The sequence below is a fragment of the Phalacrocorax aristotelis genome, chromosome 5 (genome assembly GCF_949628215.1).
Source record: "Phalacrocorax aristotelis chromosome 5, bGulAri2.1, whole genome shotgun sequence".
Lineage (NCBI taxonomy): Eukaryota > Metazoa > Chordata > Aves > Suliformes > Phalacrocoracidae > Phalacrocorax > Phalacrocorax aristotelis.
The window spans coordinates 48935385-48962073 of NC_134280.1; the positions used below are offsets into that span (position 1 = coordinate 48935385).

General features: G+C 38.2%; 1 protein-coding gene across 10 annotated transcripts in view; it reads right to left on the reverse strand.

The window, feature by feature from the left end:
* The window catches only part of IFTAP (intraflagellar transport associated protein), a 56299-nt gene that overhangs the window by 19079 nt on the left and 10531 nt on the right, over positions 1-26689 (reverse strand). For 9 of the 10 annotated variants that reach the window (XM_075094320.1, XM_075094323.1, XM_075094322.1 and 6 more), the window contains 5 exons: positions 24145-24297; positions 10842-10999; positions 9324-9395; positions 8344-8398; positions 1090-1220 (listed from right to left, as the gene is read on the reverse strand). In XM_075094320.1, coding sequence (XP_074950421.1) covers positions 1090-1220; positions 8344-8398; positions 9324-9395; positions 10842-10999; positions 24145-24247 — 519 coding nt within the window. In that variant the 5' untranslated portion in view covers positions 24248-24297. The remainder of the gene's footprint in view (positions 1-1089; positions 1221-8343; positions 8399-9323; positions 9396-10841; positions 11000-24144; positions 24298-26689) is intronic. The other variant, XM_075094324.1, reaches the window with a different exon arrangement.

The following is a 26689-nucleotide window of genomic DNA, read 5'->3' on the forward strand; positions in this document are numbered from 1 at the left end:
GGTATTAAAGCTTGAAAGGTCATTTTAGAACATTTACTTTTTCCCAAAGCAGGCTTGTTCCTCACAGTAAAGAGTTTATTGCAAAGAACTAAACACAATTGAGCTCAGGAAAGGAGGCACCATATGCACTGCTATTACTTCAATCCTTCACTGGTCACGCGTCATTTATAAACTTGATTTAAGCCTCACAGGACATCAATAAGCATATGAAACTATCAAAATGGCCCATTTTAGCCAGAAGCTAACTTCAGCTTCTATTACAATGATCAGGCAGGAGAAAGAAGTGGTGACGAGTTCTCTGCCATAGGAACATCCCCAAAAGTTAATGCTCACGCTGACTATAAGCCTGTGAGTAATCCACACCTTCTGTTCCAGTTTGAAAAGAACTGAAATTCTGAGGGAAAATGGCAATTCTAAATTAAAGCTTGTATTGATTGTCTGATTAAAAGACTCAGACTCCATAATGCAAACCTCTCCACACCAGACCTAGACAACAAAGATGCTCAGCAGCATCTTGCTACTACTAATTTCCAAGAGGACAAATCCCAATTCTGATCACAATATATTCTAAAACCCTTTCTCCTTTTAAATGTCACGTTAAAGAGATCATTCACTACCTCCTTATTGCAGAAGGCGATTCCCATATTCAGCCCAATGAGGACTGCAGGAGGTTGTTAGATGATGAGATCACTGGAAATTTAATTGGCCTATCATTCTACGAAAGCAATGGTTTGTTTAAAGGGCAGGAAGTGCAAGAGTTTACTTGAATATCCGGTGACTTACACCAGTTAAATATTAAAAAGCCCACATACAGTTTGAAGTACTCAAGTACACGTTTTGAAATTGTAGGATTATATAGTAGCAGTGTGCAAGATAAAATAGTACTTTTCCATTAGAGTGTTTATCTCAAATATAAATGTATTTAAGAATTCATTAATAATTTAAAAATTAATAATGTGATTTGTTTCACACACTGCATCTATCTCCCTGTGGAAATAATATTAGAAGCCAATAGGTAAAAACATCCACTCCAAACCCCAATGTTTAAATAAATAAATCTGACTTAAATAAATAAATCTGACTTCATACCTCTTGGGCTTTGCTGTCCAATGGCTGTGGAACTGACAAGGTTCTGAACCTCAGCTGAACAGGCTTATCAAAGAATGGTGTACAGTAAGTCACTGTCTGTTCCACTTCTCCTGGGAGAACTAATGACCCTGCTGAATAAAAAATAGTCAGCTTTACCCTTCCATTCACTGTATAACTTAGCAAAATCCTGCGTAAAATTCTGTAGCGCAGACACAGGCACAGGCTTTTTAGTCAAAGTGTGCTGTACTGTTGCAAAATATATAATATAGGCACCTATCTTTAAAACAGATCCATGCAGTCCTGAGCTAAAATCTGTAAAATAAAATACACTATGCTAAGGAAAAATCAAACTTGGTTGAAAACACACAGGTAGCTCTTCTTTCTTGAGGACACTGAATTAAAAATCTGGATGTAGACGCTCCTAAACTCACAGAACACCTGGGATTAGATTCATCTCTTTCACAACGAAGAAGGAAGGTCCTTAGCAGAGATGTTTGCAGTAGGTGTTACAAAATACCAGCCTGAATCCTGGTCTTGCCATTGATTAGCTGGGCATTGTCATTCAATTCTCTTTTGCTAGAGTTTCACCACCTGTACACTGGGCATAAAGAATCTTTGCAAAGCACCTTAACGTGACTCTCCTGAACATTAAGTAAAAATACCTGGTAGACGTACTAATAGCTCCCACTACAGTGCCAGATGACTCTCTTGTCCAAGAATATTTCATGGATGTTGGTTCCTCCCTGAGGTTTACGAAAAGGGGTACAGTACTTGAGAGAACTTCCCTATATCTGGGACACAGGAACATATACCCTTTCCACACAGGCAGGATTTGGTCCACAGTCCACAAATGCACAGGCTTTCTCAATCACTTTTCCTTTACATACTTAAGCAAAATGTTCATACTGGGAACAGTGGGTTTGCTTTCTGTGACAGCCCAGAAGGATATGCCTTAGGTTTAGAAATATCTTTTAACATGAATCAGTCTCAGCTCTGTTACAGCACAGATGTGTCCATCTTGTCTCAGTAATGTTTTTATGATGGAACTTCAGGGGACCATATGTCTTGCAATTTAGTCGAAGGATTATGTAAATCTACCTACTATTTTTTCTGGCTGATACATAAGTTTCTTTACAGCTTTATGCTACATTTTAGTAGCCTGATGTCCTCTTGAAATCTCAGAATAAATTTTCAAAGCATTGCTTAAATGTTAGTTAATGGAACCAACAAGACGGTACATAAAGCCACAGTGAAAAGGAAGAAGTGGCGATTTACTTCTACCTGCACACTTTTACCACAGTAGTGGAGTCACAGACCTCTCGTTCTGCTGTAAATATGCATTTGAAAATAACGATTTCCTAGCTAAGTCTCTGTAAAAAATCCATTATCAAATTCTTCATTTGGTTTTCTTCTGGGAATTGTATACTATTTTGAAGCCAGTAGAATGTTCTTTTAAAAAGAGCTGAATTAATTCCCTTGGGTATCTCATTCCTGGATTTTTGTCTTTTAGTTCATGATTCACATATAAGTTGTTTCCATTTTTCGTCCTTATTCTTTTGGTTGCTTATATCTCTCTCTTGTCACCAATGTGCTTTCAGTACTTGTTCTCAGCACAGCATCTAAACTTATTCTGCATCAGTCATACAAGAAAGCTTTCTGAAAAGAACAGTGCAGTCCACAGGTATACATGCTATGTCTTTACATGCTCTGCAACTGCTTTTTTCCAATCTTTCATAAACTCGGTCAAAACTATTTGTAGAACAGAATGATCATTTAAAGGCAATGGCATCTTCTGCTATTGTTTCGAACTTGTACCCTAAAGATATACCCTCACTGAAGGAAGGAAAGCCTGGACATCAGGAGGTTTGTATCACCTCCTGATATAAACACTGATGATTTCTGTACTAAGAGCTTTCCCCACTTCACAACTGGCAAATCTGCAGAAAGAAGACGAGGAAGAAGCACTGTTATGCAACAGTCTGGCAATGGCACAGAAAGACAACTCTTAAAAATTAGGGCAACAGAAGGAAATTTATTTTTGCTTTTAGCAAGAAGTGCTTGTCTTACTCAGAATGTCAATTCCACTATTTTAAGGCTCGTTAGTAATGCAAACAATGTTTCAAATTCCCTTCAATCACCCTGTAAGAATGTGGTAATCGACCTTTGTTTGCCAGTAGACATGCCAGAAACGAGCTTTGTCTCTCTATCCTGGCTGCATAACAGCATATGAAAGTCTAATCAGTAAATGCAGCTTTTCCTGATAATGTTTAATCAAGAAACTCCTTCAGAGAGAAAAATTAGGGAGTTTTGACAGTCCTCCTTCTCAGTGGGAGCTCCCAAAGGAACTGTAGGCTACTCTAAGTTCTAGCCAGTACCTCACAGCTGGTTTAGGCTGATGCTACAGCACTAGCGGATGATGATCCTAATTAAGCTGCTAATTATGTTCTCTGTGGAGGTGATTAATTAACAACACGAAAGCCTTGGATACTGCCAATGGCACCATATATAGAGATAACTGAGCAGGCACTGCTATCAAAAAATCTGAGAAGAGTTTTTTGAAATGCACCTCTCCTCGTACCATGAAGAATCAACTTCCTGCATGATATGGTAGTGAACTCTGATGATTTTACACAAGTCTAGTATACTTTAATGAGGGTGTTTTTGGAAACTGATCAATTCTCTTCTCTTTAGTCCCTCCCCACATGATAGACCCACAAAATCTGAACACTGCTGAGTTGGGAGTTTCTGCTCATTCCGTACTATTGATGTTAATTATAAGTATAGAAAAAAATAATCTGTTGCCACAAACCTGATTTGAACTTTCAGGAGAGAAGTTCAGTCTTGCCTAAATCTTTAGCTTTACTGTAGCCAAAAGGTGTCCAGCTATAGATACACTAACACATGTTTTACTGCTTTCAGATGCTGAATTTCACAAAAATGCTGTTGATGAGGAGCTGAGGAGGGAGGTAGTGATAATGAAAAAAGCTTAAAAGCTAAATTTTGCTGTGTCCTCTGATTCTCAGGCTTCAGGCTGTTAGCCCCGAAGAGCTGCCTAGTGTGAAACCATCTCAAGGCAGTACTAAATGGTTTGCAGAGACTGGAGAAGAAAAAAGAGAGATTCACCAGCTGGGAGGAGCCCCAAGTTTGAAAAAATCAACATAATTTAACTCTGAATCCTCTTCCTCAACGTGATTTTTCTAGATGTAAATACAGGCTCAAAATATAAATGGAAAGATGTAGATTATGGAAAATAACAGATATTGGCATAATTTGTCTAAAGAATTATTTAAATAATTAAATAGTTATGCTTAGGCTCAGCTTCAAAGTAACTGAGTAACTTGGGTTCTCCTCAACCTCTGTGGGCAAGTTTACACTACCTCAGGGCTCCAAGCCAGATTATGATGAGACTCTGATATCCTTGCCTATGCAGCCTCACCCATACATTTAATTAGTCCTATTTTCATTTTCTCTTGTATTTAAAAAAATAGCACACTCAAGGTCTCTAGGCACGCTTTTTACATATTTTGTAATTTATACAAATGCTACTTATTATTACCTAACTATACTTCAAGCCCTGCAGCAAGTGATTTGTTACCAGTCCTGGAAAGGAATTCTGTTGCCAGAACATAGGTATTAGGCATTCTCCATCCATCCCTTGATAAAGCCTGATCATCTCTATTGTTGCCTTAAACTACTTAAGAGTTACAGATTAAATTCAGTGAGAAGGAGCGATTAAACAGTCCACCATACACATGCTGACTCTAGACGATGCTATGGTTTAGGGCAGCAATTTGACTTTGCCAATCATGGTTTACTGTGCCAAAGTCCCACAATGCAGAACATTGCCCTAGTTTCGGGCTTTCAGCCCAGTGCTGTCTAATGAAAGTAGCTACAATGAATTTGCATACTGGCCAAATCTATGGGCTGCTTTTTTTTTTTTTTGTAAGAAGCAGCTGTATTCATTCACACCTTAAAAGACATTGGATTTAGGAAAATAAGTTGGGGAAAAAAAAAGAAAACCTATTAGAAAGATTTTCCCAGGACATCTCCCAAAAAGCATTGATTTAGACAGGATGTTTTAACACCTATTTTCTGTCATGCTTTTCACACTGTCAACTTTGAGCCGCTTCCCCTTAGGTGTGAATATTTGTTGTATTAATGTACAGTTGCTAACTCAGCTAACTGGTCTGCCCTTTAAAGCTAAATGAAGTATAGAGATGCTGAACTGTTGCCAATAACAAGTAGAGATAAAAGCTTGTCATAATTATACTATCAAGGTATGACATTTTTCACTGGGTGTCCTCGCTTGTTTTGCCGATACAAACTCTTAAATTTATCATTTGTTCTGATATACAGGTTGCAGCATTTAAAAAGACCAGCAACAGAATGACTTTCAAATTTGTGTCACATTACGCCTCACTTATAAACTAACTGGAATTCTTCAGAATTAATCCTTTATTAAAGTGGTCAATAGAGATATTATTTTATATTACTTTATTATTACAAACAATAGAAGCAACACCATTTTATATTTTAATTTGCATTTTGTTGCTATGGTTTCTAGAGGAGTGAGATTATACCTCTCTTATTATGAAGCCTATCAAGTGGATTTTGACATGTAAGACAACTATCAAACCATAAATCCCGTTTTCTGCGCTTAGGAGTTGTGCTGCTTTCAGCTGGGATAATTTTCTTCACAGTAGCTAATATGGGGCGATGTTTTGGATTTGTGCTGGAAACAGTGGTTGATAATACAGGGATGTTTCAGTTACTGCCGAGCAGGGCTTACACAGAGTCAAGGCCTTTTCTGCCTCTCACCCCACCAGCGAGTGGGCTGGGAGTGCCCAAGAAGCTGGGAGGGGACACAGCTGGGACAGCTGACCCCAACTGACCCAAGGGATATTCCGTGTCATATGACATCATGCTCAACATATAAAGCTGGAGGAAGAAGAAGGAAGTGAGGGACATTCAGTGTCTGTTACGGTGTTTGTCTTCCCCAGTAACCATTAGGCGTGATGGAGCCCTGCTTTCCCGGAGACGGCTGAGCACCTGCCTGCCGAAGGGAAGGAGTGAATTAATTCCTTGTTTTGCTTTGCTCGCACGCACAGCTTTTGCTTTACCTATTCAACTGTTTTTATCTCAGCCCATGAGCTTTCTCACTTTTACTCTTCCAATTCTCTCCCCAGTCGTACCGGGGAGCGGGGGGCATGAGTGAGCAAGCAGCTGTGCGGTACTTAGTTGCTGGCTGGGGTTAAACCACAACAGGAGTCAAGGTGAAATTTTTCATCCTGATTCAACAACAATCTTCCACTGAAGAAGCCCTGGGCAAGACCCAGACTGTGGGTTTCCCAGATATAAATTTGGATGCTGTTCACTTTCCTTACAGAGTTTAGAAGGAATAACTAGCTTCTGGCTATGCAGTGTTTCAACATTATAAAATACAATCTAAATGCTTAATATTGTTAGTGAGTACTGTTGATTGCTTAGGGGTTGATATGACTTATTTCTGCACCGAGGCAGTCTGTGCAGGGAGTTTGTGCAGGAAGTGCTCTCTCATGGGAAGGGCTGAGGAGAGCAGAGACTGAAAGCCAAATCAAATGTCATGTAAAAAGCAAGTAGTTAGCACACTGATAATCTACAGTAGTGGTGGTATAATGTTATGTTTATTGTTTTTATAACCACCAATAAAGGCACTAACTGAAAGGTTTTCCCAATGTGACTTGCATAAAGTGCTATTCAGACAGTAGAAGCAGATGATAATTTTTGTAATTCTTATCTTATTCAAATGCAGCCTGTTTTACTAGGGGTTTTTAAACATATATGATTAACATTTACTCTTGCACAGACACAAATACACAGAAATGACTGAAAAGCCTGGAGAGAGAGAGGCAAGGTCTGGCATGGTCCAGAAAGTGGTGAGCTATCCCCAAGCTCTTGCAGACCTCTTCTCTCCTCACTGCCCTGCTTGGCATTTTAGTGTTGGGCTTATTTCTCATCATCCAAATTGTGGTCTGTTTTGAACTAGAGATACCTAACAATCCTTCCATGAACTAGATGTAGACAATTCTCATTTCATTACTATACAAGTGAAATGAGGGTTCAGGCTTCCGCCAGTAAGCCCCATTTTGTTTTTTAATAGATATTATCAGAATTTAAAACATAAACATAGAACAATGTCCTACAAAAGGAAAAATGGGCACATATGAACACTGTACTCAGAAGAAATCTCTGATGTCTGTACCTGATACAGGACTGCAATCTTACTCCCTCATGCCTGAAACGCCCAGGTTGGAGAAAGAATATTTGCTGTAAACCTGATTTATGATGGTTTATTATTTTCTTGCGAGTTACAGCCAAGCCCCAAATACTCATCAGCTGAAAGCCTCTAAGCCCTCTGACTTCATAGGAATTCTGCACATACAGATACACATAATCAAATCTTTAATGGGTTAGACAGTCTAATCAAACGGCAATAACCAAGGTACTGTTAACTGTAACAGCTTCTTTCAGTGACCTTAGGCAAATCCCTTAATCTGTGTGGCTTGGTTTCTTTGTGCAGTCACAGGTATAGATGAGGGAAATATATTTGATCACTAAAAGGTCGTAAATTCTGGTGGTAATAAAGACCACACAAGCACCAATGATAGACAAATAACTACAGATACTAGGTTTCTATTTACTTTTTAGGGGTGGGAGAGTTAAAATTATTATAGATATATGGAACAGTTCAGCATAACTCAAAATGCTTATAACTGGAATTCTTAAAGAAGTTCACTGTGAATTCAGAATTAGTCTGATCTATTTTAAGACCAGGATGAAATAATTTTAATAGGTAAGGACAACATTTTCATTAAATATTTCCACTTTATAGAACTCTCTCTTAGCACCCACATTACTTTGTGGAAAGACTGTTGTAATCAAAATAATTTTAGTACAAAATAGAAGTGCAGAAAAATGTAGAAATGTTGCTAACAAGAATTGTACTGTAATTCTGAAAAAATCTTGAAAAAAAACAACCTGCCAACCAGGACACAGTATAATAAATATTCCTTATAATTTATTATCTCATTACCTCTTAGAGCGAGGAAATGAGTACTTTCTTTTGGGGAATTTGTGCAATTTGGGGAATTTTCTAGCAATAGAAAAGCTGAGGAAGAACATATTTTTTGAGGAGAAATGGTGCTTTAAACAATGTCCATACTCTTGCATCCAAAGACAGACAGTAACAATGAATATGAAGTGGGGGGAACCTACCACTGCATGTCTCTTCGCCTGTGTCTATATCCTCCAAATCTAAGCACTTGTCCACCTGCCATAAAAACCAAAATTGGAAAATAGATTAAAATGTATTAATTCAATTTCTTATAGTGCAATCTAGAGCAAAGCAAAAAAGCAATACATTGCCTCCTTTATTTCCTCCATTCTCCCCTGTATTTTTCCAAGAAAGCATATGAATTTTATTTGAAATGTGTAACCCAAAGGAAATACTTTTAAGTATAGGCAAAGAATTGGTGCCAAAATTGCTGCATATCAACTAGAGCAATGGGAAAGGAGCTCATGGTGTACAGGAACTTAGTGGGAAGATGGAGAAGTAAAATATTTTCATAGGAAAAAGATACATGATAAGTTACTCTGCAGTTTTGCAAAGCTCACTGCATATAGCACAAAGGCAATACATGCTGTAGGCAAAGTACAGCTTGGTCCTTCTGTTTTGATACTAATGGTGAACTGAATGGGAAATAAAAAAAGCTAAGAATTATTAAATTTTTAGTACTTCATCTGGGACATTGCACTACTGTTTTTTCAGGCTGATGTCCCTTCAAAACAGGCAAAACTATCTAAAACATTCCACAAGAAAGGAGGTTTCTTATTTCAGGTAGCACTCTGAGTAGATGCAGGGGGTGAGAGCGGAAGGCCTTTCCCAGCCTATGTGCAAATAGTGTTACCACGGAGGTTTTACTGCATGCACTGGGTAGTCTTCTGTGTTTCCATTCAGTAATTAGAGATGCTTTTAGATAATTTTTTCCAACCTGATTTGATACCATTCTCATCAACACTTACATAATCTTTACACTTTAAAAATACATACTTATTAATATTTGAAAAAAAATTTGGATGGTCCCACTGACGGAAAAGAAATACATCAACAAATCCCAAGTACTCTACAAATGAATAAAGCAAAAATCAGTCATGTTCTACTCATAATCCCCACTTCAAAGAAAATAAAACCTCACCTTCACTCCTTCAGACAGACTGAGATCATTTCCATCAGAGCCACCAGCTTTCCAGCTCTCATTCGTCACTGTCTGTAGACAGATAGGCAGAAATACTTATATGCACGAAACAGAACCAAAATCACAGTAGAATCTCCTACTGATTTACACATACAGATCCTTTATGGTGTTTCTAAGATTTTTAAAAAATTGAATGCAGTGCTCCTGAAAATAGAATGTATGCAGGTAATCCTCTGAAATCCTACATGGGACCAAACTGAATCAACTGGAACAGTGCAAGTAATCATAACATGCCTAAAAAGCAGCATTTAGAACAGAAACGTTGTTTTCAAGAGCAGTTTTTTTCCTTCTTGCCTTTCCTCAGGGCAGGCTTAAAGGTTACAGTGGCCAACTTGCTGTGCTACAGCCTCTTCCTGCTAGGATGCTAGCAATTTTTCTGATGCATTCTACTATTACTGTGTTTGTTTCTTAAACTGTTAATGTGACAAAAATGTGCAGCCATGCCTGAAACTTTTTTCTGTAGCAACAAAGACAAGTATTAAGATGTTCCATTAAATAAAAGATAATGGAAGTTGCACATTGCTTTATGGGGCAGAAAGCCAATACAAAGTGGCTAGAGTAAGACACCCAAAGGCAGTCTATCCCAACGAGGCAACCATATTCTTCATGAGAAAAATGGCAAAAAGATTCTTGTTGTTATTTTTATACAATGAACTGACAGAATGTGATTGTTTTAAAAGCCTTGCTTGATTCCACCTCAAAGGCATGTGCTAGCAGGGAGGAAAATGACAGCTTGTGCTCTTTGACTGAGGCCTGGCAGGCCCATCATTTGAAGGCACTTAAGTATGCTGCTCTGTGTATTGCACAAAATGCCCTGCTACTTCTTCTTTAATAAAAAGTTTAATGAAGGGAATTTTTGAGTACAGGCTAGATTGCAGCTTAGTTATTTGTTATTCAGGCAGGAGGGCATAAGTTCTTAACAAGTAGACTCAGATTTCCATCTCCGTCTCTCCAGATGATGTCTGTTGTTTTCCTGTCCCTACACATTAAATCCCTAATCTCCTATGTTTCAGAAGATTAAAAATGCCTCTGGCCTTCCTACTGTTTGCTTTAGGTAACTGAAGCAATCTAGCTTCAGTAATACAGAATTCAGTACTTGCTAAAAACCCCAAGAAACAAAATCAATCTGCGCATGCTGGCATCCATACTTCCAAGACTTTTTACTTTTTGCCAACCTCTACTGTTAACTGCAGCCTTCAGTGAAAGCACTACAAAGGTCCTTGCAGGGCGTCTTATTTATTAGTTAGATTATGCCAGCTCTTCAGTAGAGCAAATGCCACTGCCAAACATGATCCCTGCAGGTGCCTCTGTAAGCATTACACACTTAGGTAGTATTTTAAATATTTGCCTCAGATGGGGTAAATACCACTAGCCTCTAACATTTGGACAGTATATCTCCCCATATTTTAATCTGTTTGAATGTGGTGCTTGCCCACATGGACAAATGTTAACCATTACCTCATTCTCATTTGGCATCTGTAGTGGAAGAGACACCCACATTTCTTTGCTTCTTCCAGGTGAGCCATCCTGTTTATTTCTGTTTGATAATTCAGAAGTAGAAAATGTTTTTCTTAGGGAGTCCACTTTACTTCCTTCAATTGCCTTTCCCTCTTCCTCTGCAAGGAGGATCACACCAGATCAGATAACATAATGGACTATTCAAGAAAAAGAAAAATGTGAATTTCCTTAGATCTGATATTGACTTAATTTACGCATTCACTCCTCCTCTCATGCTCAGAGATTCCATGTGCAACATATACACATATTTTGCAATCTTTACCATAAAACTGAATATGTAGTTTGAACTTCAAGTGCATGGAGTATCACCTGTCCCTCAATACTGAAGAATTCATTGTCTCAAAAGCTTATGCAATATACTGAAAGCTTGATAAAATAACCCGAGAGCTCAAAATACCCAAAAAAGCAAGACAGTAAGTAAGGTTACAGCTTAGTTTTTATTTTAAAACTTTGTTTAAATGCTCTCTGAATGCCGCACAAAAAGGCATATAACATTTGCGCACATGCCTTCATGTGGCACTGCAAGCACCTGCACATATGAAGAGTCTCTTTGCAAAACTACTATAAACCCCATAGCAACTGCATGCACACTCTAGGGCTATTTTAGATGTACATTTTCAGAATTAAAACCAGAACCCCGCTCATTCCCCAGCACACTCCCAACACTTACATGTCTAGTTTTAAAAGTCCAGCAATGATGCTTACGTGAGATCTGTGCTCACAAAATCACTTGATCACTTAAGCACTTCCAGTTCACATATTCCTTCACATACCAACCTATGGTGTACCTTCTTATCAAGCACAAGAAAGGACTCTGATTTTGAACATAGTACAGTAATGGTCTGGTCCAAAAATGGAGGAGTTCTTGTATTTTCTACCTCAATACTTTGGTATCACCCTGTTTATACTGACTACGAAACCAAACATGTGCCCTGTGTGTGAACCTCACAACCATTAGAGCAAATGCCCATGTTGTCTAGAGTAGAAGTAAGCCGTGGCAGTTCTTGTCAGAGCTGATACTGATACTGGCTGTGAGCCTGCCCAGGGCCAGCACCCACAGAGCTCTCAGGTGTCCGTGGGCACCACTGCCAGAATCTCCACCAGTCCAGGACCACGTGATGAGATGCACTGACAGGTCCTATAACCTAGCCCCGGTATCTTTAGTTAGTAAAACACCTCATCTAAGCTGTTCTCTTTAGGCACTAGTGTTTTCAGTGTTTAACAACTATAGTATGCTCTTGACTTGGCCTGTTACCGATTCAGTTTCCTCCCTATATCAGCAAACTGACTGGGTGGGAAAATTTTGTGAGTAAATATTTTTTTACTGGGATCAGACTAACAAACAGCAGTACGCCAGTGATATTTAACTGCCAAAAGTTCAGGTCCTCAGATTAAAGATTAATTAAATACAGATGTTCAAGCAGGGTTTGTTCCCTTAGGGGATTCCTTTGGTCTTGAAAGACAGGCTAGAAAAATGTTTTGCCAGTACACTGACAGAAGATTGGAATAACTTCTCTCGTGTTTATTTTATACATCAATTGTGGTTAATTTGGCCCTCAGTGGAAATAGGAAAGTATTCAGAAGCATAACTGAGTCTTTCAATGACAGCTTGTAATGTCTTTCCAACCTTTAACAACTCCTTGGACAACAGGAGCAAAGTTAAGAAAACTATTAGAGCTTCTGACTGCCCTACCACCTGGGTCGATGGGGCATGGAACAGCCACAGAACAGCCAAAGAACAGCAGAATTAAGATACAGCTAGGTGACCATCAAGTTAAATCTCAACAGTACAGACTGGATCTAGGAACTGATTACAGATGAGGACAAGCATGCACATGGAAGTATGGATTTCCGAACCCATGCTGAATAATTTTTTCCTACAACATGGCAAAAAATATACTTACATGTCATGGCCAAAGTAAAAACGCAGGACTTTTTATTATGAAAGTCTCATTATCAAATATGGAACAGCTATAGGACAATCAATTCAAATTAACTTCACACCACATGTTCTTAATGAAAAATAAATGCTCATTTAACAGAGTTTCTTGGGTTTAGTTTGAAAAATCTACTTTGTAACAATAAGAAACACTGCAGTGCATCTCTAAAGCATAATTATATGTTACAGGCATTGAAGTAATTCTTGTGGAGAGTTTTAATGATGCCTTTGGGGTTACTGCATTCAGCCATCCACCAAAGAGTTATTAATGCCCAGGGACAGTTCTGCGCTCCAGTTACTATGACACACAGAAAGGGATGGCAGCCTGGGCATAACCTGAAGTTCACGCTCATAAAAGACAAGGTTCATAGAAAGTAAATTGCACCAGACCAGAGCAATCTAGTGAACAGATTTTAATGCTCAGATCACAGATGGATCTTCTGAATAATTCCTAAATCCCAGATCTCTTGATATGGCATCTGGCTTCTCCCTGCTTTTTTAGCAAGTACTTTCCTAAAACAATATTTGGAAACAGCAGTACATATGGGTTATCTCTTCTTCCTACACACTCTATTTTTCAAGCCATGGAAATGAAGCAATGGCACACAAGAAACCATCTTTTAAATTCTCTTCAGGTAAAATGGTCACCCACTATTTGAAGACACTTTTACTGTCACCCTATGTTATAGGAAGGACTAGATGACTAGCTCAGAAAGCTTCAATCTTTTGTTACTGTAGTGGTAAAACAGGACAGAATTCCTGTTCTATACTAAGAACTGACAAGTTTGATATTAAAGACTGACAAGCCACAAGAGGATATTAATGTATTTTAGGGTATGTGTGTATCAGCAAATTATGCAGCCAAACATGTGCACACCTATAGAGTAACAACAGGGACTGAGGACCCAGATTCCTCCCTGTGCACATCAGGAGACTTTATGTATGAGAAGTGAGAAGAAGCTTCTGGAAGGCATACACTTTTCTCAGCCAGATCAACAGAGAGACAAAAGGCATCATCAACTGGAATGAGCAGCCACATAATTCATACACCCAAAAGGCTCTGAATAAACATGATATTCCTACATAAGCCTGTGCCTATCTTGGATACAACTATGGTTGTTCTTCTGGGACATAAATCACATCATCCTTCTCCAAAATACAGGTTCTGAATTCTCCAAATAAAAATAATATCACTTTTAGCATCAAAAGACCTATGACACAGAGTTGGACAGTTAAAATTATACAGTACACACGAGCTGACAAACTTATTTTATTAGGTTACATATTTTCTGCACAGCTGAGCTATTGTCACAGTTAAAAAGCTAGAAAGATTAAATGAGGTAATAAGAAATCAAGTGCATTCATAGTATTTTTGTGACATTTACCAATCCCAGACTACAGCTAGAAGCACTATGCCTTTTCCTACGATATCTGTCATAAACTGCTGTCAGAAACTTTTTTCTGGTAAAGACCACTGCACAGTTATTGGGTTCTAGAATATTAAACACTACATTTGATTAAACATTCACAACTGCAATATGATACTAAATCCATGACTGCAAGTGAAGAAGAATTCAAAAGGAAAAAGTCTAAACAACCCAAAGCAGTTGTGAAATGCATGCTGTGGACAGAATATCAGCTATGCAACCATGTGTATAATGACGCTATGCCACATAAATTGGAGGGGAGGAGGTGACTCAAACATCACGTAGCTAGCCTCAAGCACAGTCCCTCAGGGCCACTCAGATCCACCTTCAGATGTTCAAAGTAACTACTGATACCTATAGTTTCTCAATGCATGCATCACATAACCGGCTCTCTTGAAGTAGTAACAGTCATCATCTTAAAAAATATTATTTAAAACAACACACATAAATTGGTCTACATTTAAAGAAACAAAAATCTGCAAAGAAATATCACAGCCTTTGATGGTGTTCTGAATTTCAATTATGTCTGTCCTTACTTCTGAAAGAGAAAGGGAAAGAGGAAGGATTACATTCAAGCCAGCAAGAGGATCACCCTGCCTTCCACCTGACTAAATGAGAATTGACTCATTATTCACAGTCACAGTTCTAAATCTGCCAAGGCCCAGATGTACAACACTGGCCTTTACAACATGTGACAAAAGTCCAAAATAAGTGATACAAACAAAACAAAAAGTAACAGAAGAAGAAGGCTGAAATGATGAAAAGATTCACATATTCACCCTGAAGACAGTTTTTCAGTCTTGCTTTTTGGAAATTCCACTGTCAGTACCTTAACAATGAAATAACAAGCCAGCTTAGGTCTCTAGAAAAGTAAATCTGAGTCTCTCAAGAGTAGTATCCATCATAATTGTGTGTCACTGAGAAGTATGTTGCAGGCATCAGAATCTTATTTCTATCAGAAAGTATATCCAGCTTGATAATTTTTTTTTCTCTCCCACTATCTATCCTCTATATTGTTTAAAATTCTCTTTGTGTTCCAATTTGGAAGGGAATCTTTTGAAAATGTCCACTGATCACCCACATATTTCAAAGAATAATGGGGTCACTTATCACAAAGCCAGAGAAGAGAGCTACCAGGATTATCGGGAGACAATCCCCGTCAGTGGAATCTGTTAGATAAAATAGTAGCCCCAGAAGAATGATAAAAGTCTCGTGGTTTGAAACATTTCAAAGCCAGACCAGATGCAGCGATCAATAACATACTGTAGAAAACCTGGCTTGGGATAATACACTGGACAAAACAATAAAAACTACCAGGTATTTCCCACCTTCTTTCAATTCCATGAATTCATTCCAAAAACAAAAATTGGGTGAGAATGAGAAACAGGCCCCTTTAACTTAAAAAAAACAAACAAACAAAAAAAAAACCAGCAAAGCTGCTATTGTAAGATCCAAACTACTGTGTCCTCAAAATGCTGGACTGAGGGCCAGCAGAAGGCCTGTGAATCGCTTAAATCCCTTCCAAGTTATGCTTCAACGGAAAACATGGGGTTCAAATAATACAATGACTTTGTGCAGGACTCCTGAACAAAAAATAATTTTACTCCCAGTAGCATGATAACTGTCTTGCACAGAGGTCACAAGTATAAATTTCATGTTCATTCACTAGCTCCATTCTTCAAACACACTGTCATCAAACAGCCACATTTTAAAACAAGAACAAACCCTGTCACTGAAATGTGTCCATAAAATATCACTTTGAGATGTTCAAAAGACCGTAACATACAGTAGAAGTACTTTTATTTACCTATTTGCAACTCTGAAAACCATTGGATGGTGTTGTTCATTTACCCTAAATGCCATGCTGTAAGAGGGAAAAAACAAATTTCAGGGCCAAAAACCCAATTTGTTGGGAAGATAATTTTTAAAGCCTTCTACTTATTTTTGATAATTCAATCAAAGCAGCTCCCAGATTTTCTGCAGTAACCCATTCAAACCTTGCAGCCTCCCTCTGCTTGTATATCATCCTGCTCCGATTTACATTCTCGAGCTATCGTCCTGTTTCCATGTATCTAAATGCATAAATCTCTGTAAATCAATGCAGTTTGTCCAACTTTTCATGACAAAAAGCCCAAGCAAGTACCTGGAGGATTTCAGTATTAGGATCCTATATGCCTGTCCGTAAGTAAGAACAATCCAGGTGCTATTCAGGCACCTAAACTTTGTTATGTATTGCTGTTTTAAGAGTCGTAGGGGATCCTGCCTAACCACTTAGTGCCACCCAGAAATGCAGTGGATGTTCCGTAGATACTATATCATATCTGCCAACCCTCAGCATCTGAATATCTGTCCCCTAGGTATCTGAATTCCTAAAGCCCCATTCCAGTCTTACTCGACCAAAACCCTCACTAATTTCAATGACAGTGATCTCACAGTAGCATGGAACAAGAACAACTCTTCTGTCAAAGTAACTTAATCTATATAGCAGAGAAAATAATAGCTAAATATGCAAATTAATATTTGTACCACATCTTGAAAGTCCAATATGTCAAACATCGTGGTGTTCTGCTTCTACTTCAACTCCAATTAACAAGGGCATTTTTGCTGCTGAATCCCCTTTCCTTCACTGCAATGCTTCCCCAGCGTAACTCACTTATGCCTATGGAATTCTTTCCTCTTTACACCAGAACAGAGATTCAGCTGGTGCAGCCTTTTCCCCTCATGTCCTACCCTGATTAAATGACAAGTAATCAGCAAAAAGCATTGTTTACCTTTTTTTTCCCCTTCAAAAATGGTCAGCTTTTACTATAATCAGTAATATGGGTTTGATTCGTTTCTCAGTAATGCCAGTTTCCTAATGAAATTTCACTATACCATGTCCTCAGCTAGGATAAACACATATTCCATGGACTGGGACAAGTAACTACAGTGGGACAATTTCTGACTTAAAAGGGTAAATTCTTAAGTCCCAATTATTACTTTTGACTGCCATTTTTGGTTACTTCCCTTACTGTAGTATATTTAAAAACCAGACAGGAAAGGACTTTTTTTTGTACATACTCCTTCCGGGGAAAGACAAATGACTGTTACTCTCAAGTATTTCAGCCACTCTCACACACATGCATTAGCTTAATGTACAGCAATACTTCTTCAAAACTAACTCAGCTCTTAATTTTCAGAAGCTTAACTGTTCTTTTACTGTATCAGAATCTCTCCCTTTTTCCTTAATGGAACCTATATGTTCTGGTTTTGGGTAGTGTTTATCTGTGTCAACCTCTATGTCTCTGTTGTGCTCTAGATAGTGTCAGTGTTAGAAAAGGGGCAGTATTTCCTGTTTATACCACATTCACCCCAGCTGATCATTTAAAAATATGTATTATTCTTCCACGGTTCAACAGTGCTGTTGCCAGATACCTTCTCCATTTGAATATTGTAATGCAGTCAGTTAAGTAACAAGGCATATGTGCACTTGACCATTTCAGCAGCCTGCCGTGAGTAAAAATCCTACTTCTTCCAATAGATAATCTTTAAAAACTTCAGAAAACTACAACAGAAAACTTAGAGCAGATCCTCAGCTGATATTAACAAGCAGAGTCCTATTAAGGGAGCTACACCTCTTACACCTCTTACTATCTAGAACGGATCAAGTGGTATCTATCGCTACCAAGCAATGCCAACATACTAGATCAGATTTCTAGTTCTAACAATAAAGAGTGTTTATATGGTGGGGGAAAACCAGCTTTGTAAAGCACAGGCAGTACAGCTGATAGTATTTTGCAATTATAATTTGACAGTGTATCAGGACATAAAAGCTGGAAGACTTTTTCCAGAAGTTGTTAAAGGTGGGCCTGCTTCCCATGGCATCAGAAAATCTACACTGTTCTTTGAAGTATGCAAATACTGTTACATTTCAGAAATGGTGTTTGAGGGGTGGTTTAGGAAGAGCCTTAAATTACACAGTAACCAATGCCAGAATACTAGTTCAGTGTACAGGAACTCCACACTTGTTTCTGAGTCTTGGCTACACTGAGCTATGCTTTGAAGCTTAGCTAAAAGAATGTATTTGAATAAGAACTGTGTTTGTTATACTTGGGGATTTTTTTCTTTTCTACAGTCAAAGCAACCACAAATGTGCTTAAATTCATCCTCAGACAAGGAAATAGATATGGTGGGAGCACTTGAAAAGAGCAGGTGATATACTAATAAATCAGGACAGAACTGATATTGAAAACCTTCTGTGTACTTGCATTCTAGAAGAATTCAGCACTAACAGGTAAGTAGATAAGCCCTGTAAGAAACAAGTGAATTGCATATAATTAAAAGCACCTGACACCTCCGTTCAAAGCATTTCTTTCTTAACAGATAATATCATAAAAAGATAACAGCAGGTGGCAACAAGTTAAAATGTCAGAGAGCCCAAGAGTTTAAAAAATGCTCAATTTTGGATATTATAATTAAGACATTAAGGCATCTTCAAAAAGGCCTGATTTTTTTACAGGCAAATACCTACTTCTTGAAATTAGGCATTTCTATGTGATTTTATACTGGACACAGAAAAGTACACAATTCTGTAAAGAGTACAGCACTAAATTGGAAGTGAGGTCACTTGATTTCTGTTTCTGGTTGTCCTGTTGAACCACTATATGGCTTTGATCTCTGACATTATTGGCTTTGTGTCATTTCCACATCTGAAAAAGAGTGCTAACAGTGCTTCCTGACCCCACTGCAATGACATGAAACTTAGCCAACAGCTGCATTTAGCACACTTCAATGCTTTTCAAGGAAAGGTGATGAGCTAGAGCAAAAGTTCATCCTGTGCTACTGCTTTTTATAGTACTACAGAATTCAACCATAGCCAATGTGCCACTATAGGATGGAATCTGTATCAAAGTATCAACAGCAAAATTACTAAATATCTCTTTTCTACATTTTATAAAAACTACCTTATGCAACAGAATTAAAATACATTTTTTTTTCAATCTGAAACAATCTTTAGAAACTGTTTAGTAATAAAGGCACCACAGAAAAGAAAAAAAAATTGCTATTAGCAAAGTACTATTGTTCGAGGACTGCCAAAGTTTCTGGGAGTCCAAGTGTCTCTGTCCTTATCTGGTGCTGCCAGTGAACTACTGTGTAAACGAACACGAGTCATTTCCCCTCTTTTTGCCTACTTTTTTTCTGTCTACATAATGGAGATGAAGTACTTTGCATAGCAAATACTACTGAGATCTAAGGACAACAAATATCCATAAAACAGATCAGCTATTATTATTTGAAAAATAATCCATTATGTTTGCATCCCTATGTCTGGAGTTTTTTCTACATTTCGGGGTTCTGTATGGTATTTGATTTTATACTATATTGAATGGAGGTTACATAGAGATAGTTACTGAATTTATGATCAATAGAAAATTGCAAATTTTTTCTCCCAAACAATTCTTTCCAATGATCCAGCACAACACATCAATAAAAGCTCTGAATTGATGCTGTTTCCCTATTTCATGCCCTGTTTAAATTCCCTGGGGATGACAGATTAATTTAATTAGTTTTATTGAACTGCCTAGTTGCTTTTATTGGCAAATCCACTCATAGGAAGAAGGTTGCAAATTTCTCTTGGGGCTAGCATTGTCCTACTGGTCCATTTTTAAAATTAAAGTGAATTTAATGTCATTTCTTATATAGTTTTCTCCTACGCTTTCTACTGTTAAGATTCACATTTCTGAAGTACCTCCACTGACAATTACATAGGAAGTTTAAAGTTGTTTTTCCTAAATGTGGTTAACAAAAAAAGGAAGCAGACAGCTACTGTCAAATGGACTGTGAACTAAATACATCACTCAGCTTTCACTGGGGAATTAAATTAATCTGATCACAACACAGAATATGGCTCTTGCATGCCACCTGGAAGCAGAGAAGTGGCCAGCCACTTTCCAACTTCCTCTGCTTGGCAGCTTGCTCGGCACAGAAGCATCAAAACAGCACTGAAACTATGAAGTATATATCCAAGGTTCAGTTTGCTTAGAGATGGGTCTGATCAAGAGTCTTCAGATTTCAACACACTGCCAGGCAGTGTGAGCTATATGAAACAGAGCAAAACAGCAGGAACAGACTGAATTTAATGCCAGTGGTCAAATGGCCAGGACCATAGAAAAAATAGTAATCTAAACTTGGGTTTGGATAAGAATTTTATTCATGGCAGCATTTCTCTATGCTTCTGACTGATCCAGGATCCATATTTTTAGAAGTGTGAAAGGAGTAATTTAAAATCTAGGTGAAAAGTTTGAAGCTTGGACCATTTTTTTTTCTGTATTTTTTGTAGAAGGTCAAAGGAGATATTTTATGCCCCAGTGAATTTCCCAACCTTCCTCTGAGTTTAGAAAAATGAGCAGATGCTGCCTTCTAATTTTGGACATTATATTTCTCTCCACCAGATTTCAAACACTCTTCCTAAGATATGAAAGAGTTTCTTGCCTGTGTGGCACTTTTTTAAAAAACCGGGGACTGGGTCTCTTTCCATGAGATTTTGTCCAAAGTTGTTCTAGGAAGTGTTAGGTTCTGAAGAGACCACTCATTGACCACATCTACAGAAATCTGTGACATTGATTCCTTGTAAATCCAACTCTTCTGAGGCTTCTTCAACTGCACAGTCAAGAAATCACATGTAAGATATATCTTTGGATTTAAAAAGCATAGTGAGTTGTACAACCTCAAAGCAAAAGCCAGTCAGCTGTTTTATTATCAGACTGTTTTTATACTTAAAGCTTAAAGAACAAACTAACAAACTCAAATATGTAACTTGGTATAAGCATAAGGGGTTTCAGTGATTCTAGAGTGCAGCACAAATGAATGTATTAAAGTAAATGACTAAAAAATTATTCCTCTTACCGATATCTTTGCTTTGGATTTGGACAAGAGGTGGTCGTTTTTTCCAGATGCTGAAAACTTCTACAAAGCTTTGCAGTGAGCATGAAGAATTTCATCTTTTTGGACCTGTGCTCTAGTACTAAATTATATCCCCATGGGTTCCACCAGCCCTTTCACCTCTCTATTCATTTTGTTAATGTTATTCTTTTGATGAAAAAAAAACACTTTGGATGTGTTCAGAATTAATCCTTTATTAAAGTGGTCAATAGAGATATTATTTTATATTACTTTATTATTACAAACAATAGAAGCAACACCATTTTATATTTTAATTTGCATTTTGTTGCTATGGTTTCTAGAGGAGTGAGATTATACCTCTCTTATTATGAAGCCTATCAAGTGGATTTTGACATGTAAGACAACTATCAAACCATAAATCCCGTTTTCTGCGCTTAGGAGTTGTGCTGCTTTCAGCTGGGATAATTTTCTTCACAGTAGCTAATATGGGGCGATGTTTTGGATTTGTGCTGGAAACAGTGGTGATAATACAGGGATGTTTCAGTTACTGCCGAGCAGGGCTTACACAGAGTCAAGGCCTTTTCTGCCTCTCACCCCACCAGCGAGTGGGCTGGGAGTGCCCAAGAAGCTGGGAGGGGACACAGCTGGGACAGCTGACCCCAACTGACCCAAGGGATATTCCGTGTCATATGACATCATGCTCAACATATAAAGCTGGAGGAAGAAGAAGGAAGTGAGGGACATTCAGTGTCTGTTACGGTGTTTGTCTTCCCCAGTAACCATTAGGCGTGATGGAGCCCTGCTTTCCCGGAGACGGCTGAGCACCTGCCTGCCGAAGGGAAGGAGTGAATTAATTCCTTGTTTTGCTTTGCTCGCACACACAGCTTTTGCTTTACCTATTCAACTGTTTTTATCTCAGCCCATGAGCTTTCTCACTTTTACCCTTACAATTCTCTTCCCTGTCTGATGGGGTGGGGGCAGAGTGGGGCAGGGGGGAGTGAGTGAGCAGCTGTGCGGTGCTTAGTAGCTGGCTGGGGTTAGATCATGACAGTCCTTTTAGAAAACTATCCCAGCCAAAGCCAGCACAACTGTGTGTACATTTAAGTAATGAAGAAAAATTAAACATCAGTTAGGAAACCAGATTCTTATAAGATGCTTTCAAGAATAGCGTAGAAACTCATGGTGAAAATATCCTTGCAAACCCAACTAGAGAGCTAGTATAAATTCATGTCCAAGTGAAAATCACCTTATATAAATATGGTGCCCTGTGAAATCAGTGGGATCAAATTAGTTATATCTGTGCCTTCTGTTTCCAGTGTTATGACAGTCAAAAATCTATCACATGGTGATGTTTTCCAAGGAATCTTTTTTAAAGAACTCCTATGTATTTACACCCACAACTGAATGGGCTTGGCTATTTGCATATACAAATAGCTACCTCCATATCTAATTAAGCAGGACTGCAAATTCTGATATTAATGCTCACTGTACAAAGATTTAGCGTGTGGATCAACACCCTTATCAGGCCAAATTCAGAAAGGTAATCTGAAAATGGTCAGATTTTACTTGACAATAACCACAAATATATCCCCTCAGTCACACATAAAAGTGAAAATTTCTGGAACCTATTAGCAGATAGTCTTATTAAGCTATCACAGTTGCTTTTTTTAAGAAAAAAATTTAAAGCCAAATGACTCTGATGCTAAAATACTTTGTGCTTTAAGTGGAATTTTTGCAGGTTGTTGGTTTATAATGCAAACCAGCACCTTTGGGTATGGTAGGAAAATGAAGGTGTGAGGAAAACAAGCTGAGCTGTTTCGTTTACATCAGCATAGGAAACTGTATTTCTAAACATTTGATTCACCTACAGCTCTACCTTTCATACAGTTTTAGTGGCAGATTCTACAGTGACAACGAAAATGACTGAAATACATGCTGAGGCTTTTGCAAGTAGCATCATGATATACATCATGCTTCTAAGATAGGAGCTATAGCCAGTGTATCAATCATACATACAGAACACCAGAACCTAATTTTCAATCCTCTTATCTCATCCTCCAGTGCCTCCTTTCTCTTCTGCTTTTTACTGGGAGGAGACAGAAGGTTGCCACAAGATTATTTCTATGGCAGCCTCTACTCCCCCACTGATTTTCTGCACAGTGCCTGTGACTGACACTTAGTTCTGCCTGAAGAACAAGGACAGGACAGACTTCTGACTGCCAATCAATGGAGCATGTCACGTGCTGTAACTGAAAAATACAGGGCTTCTGAAATAAGATGAGGACGTCATTTTTAGTGCAAAGCTGTAGTAAAGAGAACTGTGAGTGATATGTAGTTCACATTTATTTTTCTGGCACCTGACTTAACATGGCCAAAAGAAATGAAACTGAGCTACAGGATTTGGATGCAGATCTGAACTGCCTGTAATTCTGTAATGCTCAGGTCAAGGTCAAGCCCCACCTTTTATTTCATCTGCAGAGCATAAGACCTTTTCAGCGTAATATCCTAATCTGATGTCCTGATGTGCCTTCACCCAAGTTATCTGTTACCTTGGCGCACACGACAGCATAGCACAGCGAGCCAGTGTTAGTAAATCTGTGAAAGTATCCAAATTGCACACCCCTAATCTTAGGCCATCTCGCACTATTAAGACCTTAGGCTCTTCTTCTTTTATGGAAACTTCTCTACAAAACAATGCAGGATATTCTTAGGAAAAGCCTACCCTTCCAAATAATGCATGCTCTCCATCTTCCTAAACCAAGGGAGCAAAACATGGCTAAACATCTGTAAAGACCTACCTTAGCAGCCTGTGAATCAAGCTAAGGAAAGTTGTCTTTAGGGATCCCACTGCTGATAGGAGAAACAAAACCATCACAAGGATTTGCCTAAGGTCATAAAGCAAATGAGTAGTAGAACAACACTAAATACTACTGCTTCTCTTTTTACCCTCCCTTCTGGCTGCAGTTTCTAATGGGACATTTGGGAAGTTACATACCTTTCAAAAGATAAGTGAAAGTATTTAGAAACTCTTCATATGACTGCTCATGGCTATTAATAAATTGATCAAGGATGCTGTTGTTCAACAGTTGTTCTCCCATGATCCACACCTTGACAGTTGAACAGGTACATCTGCTTTAGTAGGCTGCTTCTGCAATAGAAAGAAAAGAGCCATACGTATCTGTAGGAAAAAAAAAAAAAACAAAAACAAACCAAAACAAATTAACAGAAGAGTCCCTAATTCACATAGAGGAGCAGAAGATTGTCAGATTTTTCTTCTCTCCTTGTGAAGTTCAGATCTTGTCAGTGGGCCTTTACGTGACATTTCCCCCAAAATTCATGTGAACATAGCAATTTTAAGTGCAAATGGAGAGACTGTGATCATCTATGCCTGAAATTTATGTCCTTGGGTAATATGGGCCACAGAAGTGCCATCCTCTCTCAGTAGTGTTCATTCCCCCTCATTTTAAGTTGTTCAGTCTTACAACCCCTGCCTGCTTTGCAGAAGCAGTGACACTGCTCACTAGCGTGTTGGATATAACAACTGGGACACCTGTACATTCAAAATTTGGACTGAATCCACCATTCTGCAGGTGCACTGCTTGCTGTAGAATCAAAGCCACTCACCCAGATTTTGGATAGCATGTTAAATCATGATGAGATGTGTGTGTATGCTGAGACAGCACACAGGACGGGGAGGGTATGATGGAACTGGGCAGCCATGTAAGGAGGTGAGGACCAGTCTCAAGAAAGGAACAAATGCTGAGACTTGAAGGAACCCCACTGAAGCTCTTCTAGACCTGAAAGCTCCACTTCAGTCATGCAGCAACAGCTTTCTAACCCATCTTCATCACTTTACCAGACTCTAAGGGAAGTAATGGCCCTGAAACAGCTCTCAGTGAAGTATGCTGAAGTTAACCTTGTCTCTCACTTATAAAAGCTGTGTAAATGCATTTTAACAGCTGTGTGATACTAAATAGTTAATAGTATTACTTATTTTTGATACACATAGGACCAGACTACTAGCAGCAGCAGAGCACAGGTGAGGACGTGGACATAACTGGCATATTGCCTCACATGTTGGCAACTTAATTAAAAAATGTAAATGCCCAGTTTGCATACATAAATGTGATAAAGGTGCAAGAATGCATTATACACTAAGTACCTAATTTTCATGTGTTCCCGTGTTTCTTCTCTTGATTTACCGCAGTATTAAGAAGTGTCTTTTGGGAATGAGAACTTAATTCTTCGGCAAAAAGTTCAAATCAACTACACTAAGGAAAGGCTGCCAACCTGATTTTAAAGTTAAATAAGATCGAGCAAAAATTGTTCAGAGCCCAGCAGGAAAACAAAGCATGATTTCTAATGTCAAACTCTAATTTTGTTGGATTGCCTACTTGTAAAGAAGACTAATGTTCCGAAGATATAAAAACACACGCACACCCAGATGACCTAAAGTTTAAGTTTTCTAATGTTTTACAAAAAACAAACCAGTATTAATCTCTCTGTGGACTGACCAAGCAGAATATAATTTACCAGACTCTCAGAGTGGTTTATGCAAATTATGGTGGTTTCAGAGGGAAGCAATGCCTTCTATTCCTCATTATTGTTCAGTTATTACAGTCATTATTTGAGGTAAATTTCATTATATGGAAGACTGAAGCGATTTGTAAGGCTAGTGTCAAAGAAAAAAATATATATATTTAATCAAGCAAATGGTAATAACAACCTTTTGTTTTTCTTTGGCATCTGGCATCTAGGATCTCCAAGTCCTTTATAAACACTAATGAAATAAACTTCAAAATAGCCCCATGAGGAAGACCAAACAAATATTATTTTAAACAACACATGAAAAAACTGAGTCACCAAGAATTTAAATGACTTATAAATAAATCAAAAGAGGGCTGGGAATAAAGCTTAGATTCCTTTACTCTAAAATGCTCTAGAAACCTAGAAAATTGATAGGCAATTTGCGGGAACAGTTGTATCTTTAACCAAGATGACTGGCAGCTTTCTCAGTTAATGCCATGTTCTACAGCCACCAGGTCATCAGCCTAAGATCAAGCATCCAGACCAGGTGTTATCAAAATGCTATAGTTCAATTCTTCTCTGCTGCACAGCCTCTGCTTCCTGCAGAACTATGGAAACTCCACTTCAGATTTTAACATCTTCTACTGGTTAAGCTCTAGAGAAGCAATAGTGCAACAAGTCTTTGGATAAACACCAGGTTTTAACTCAGGAAATGCAGTGCTGAATTCAGCTTGACGAAGTTTTAGCCAAAGTACAATTGCAAAATTCTGAACATCAGCCTCATGAAAAAGCAAGAGCAGGATGCTGTTAGAATATAATCTAAAATTTAATACCTGAAATCTCCTAACGTATGGAGATTAGGAAGTTACCTCTAAAGGTTTTAAACATATATTTCACTGAGCATACATATTTTCTGCTAGCGTGCACTTCAATATGTATGCATTGGGAGAAGCATAATCAAAACAGTACTACTTCAAAAAAAAAAAAAAAAAAAGCAGAGAAAATTCCCTGCA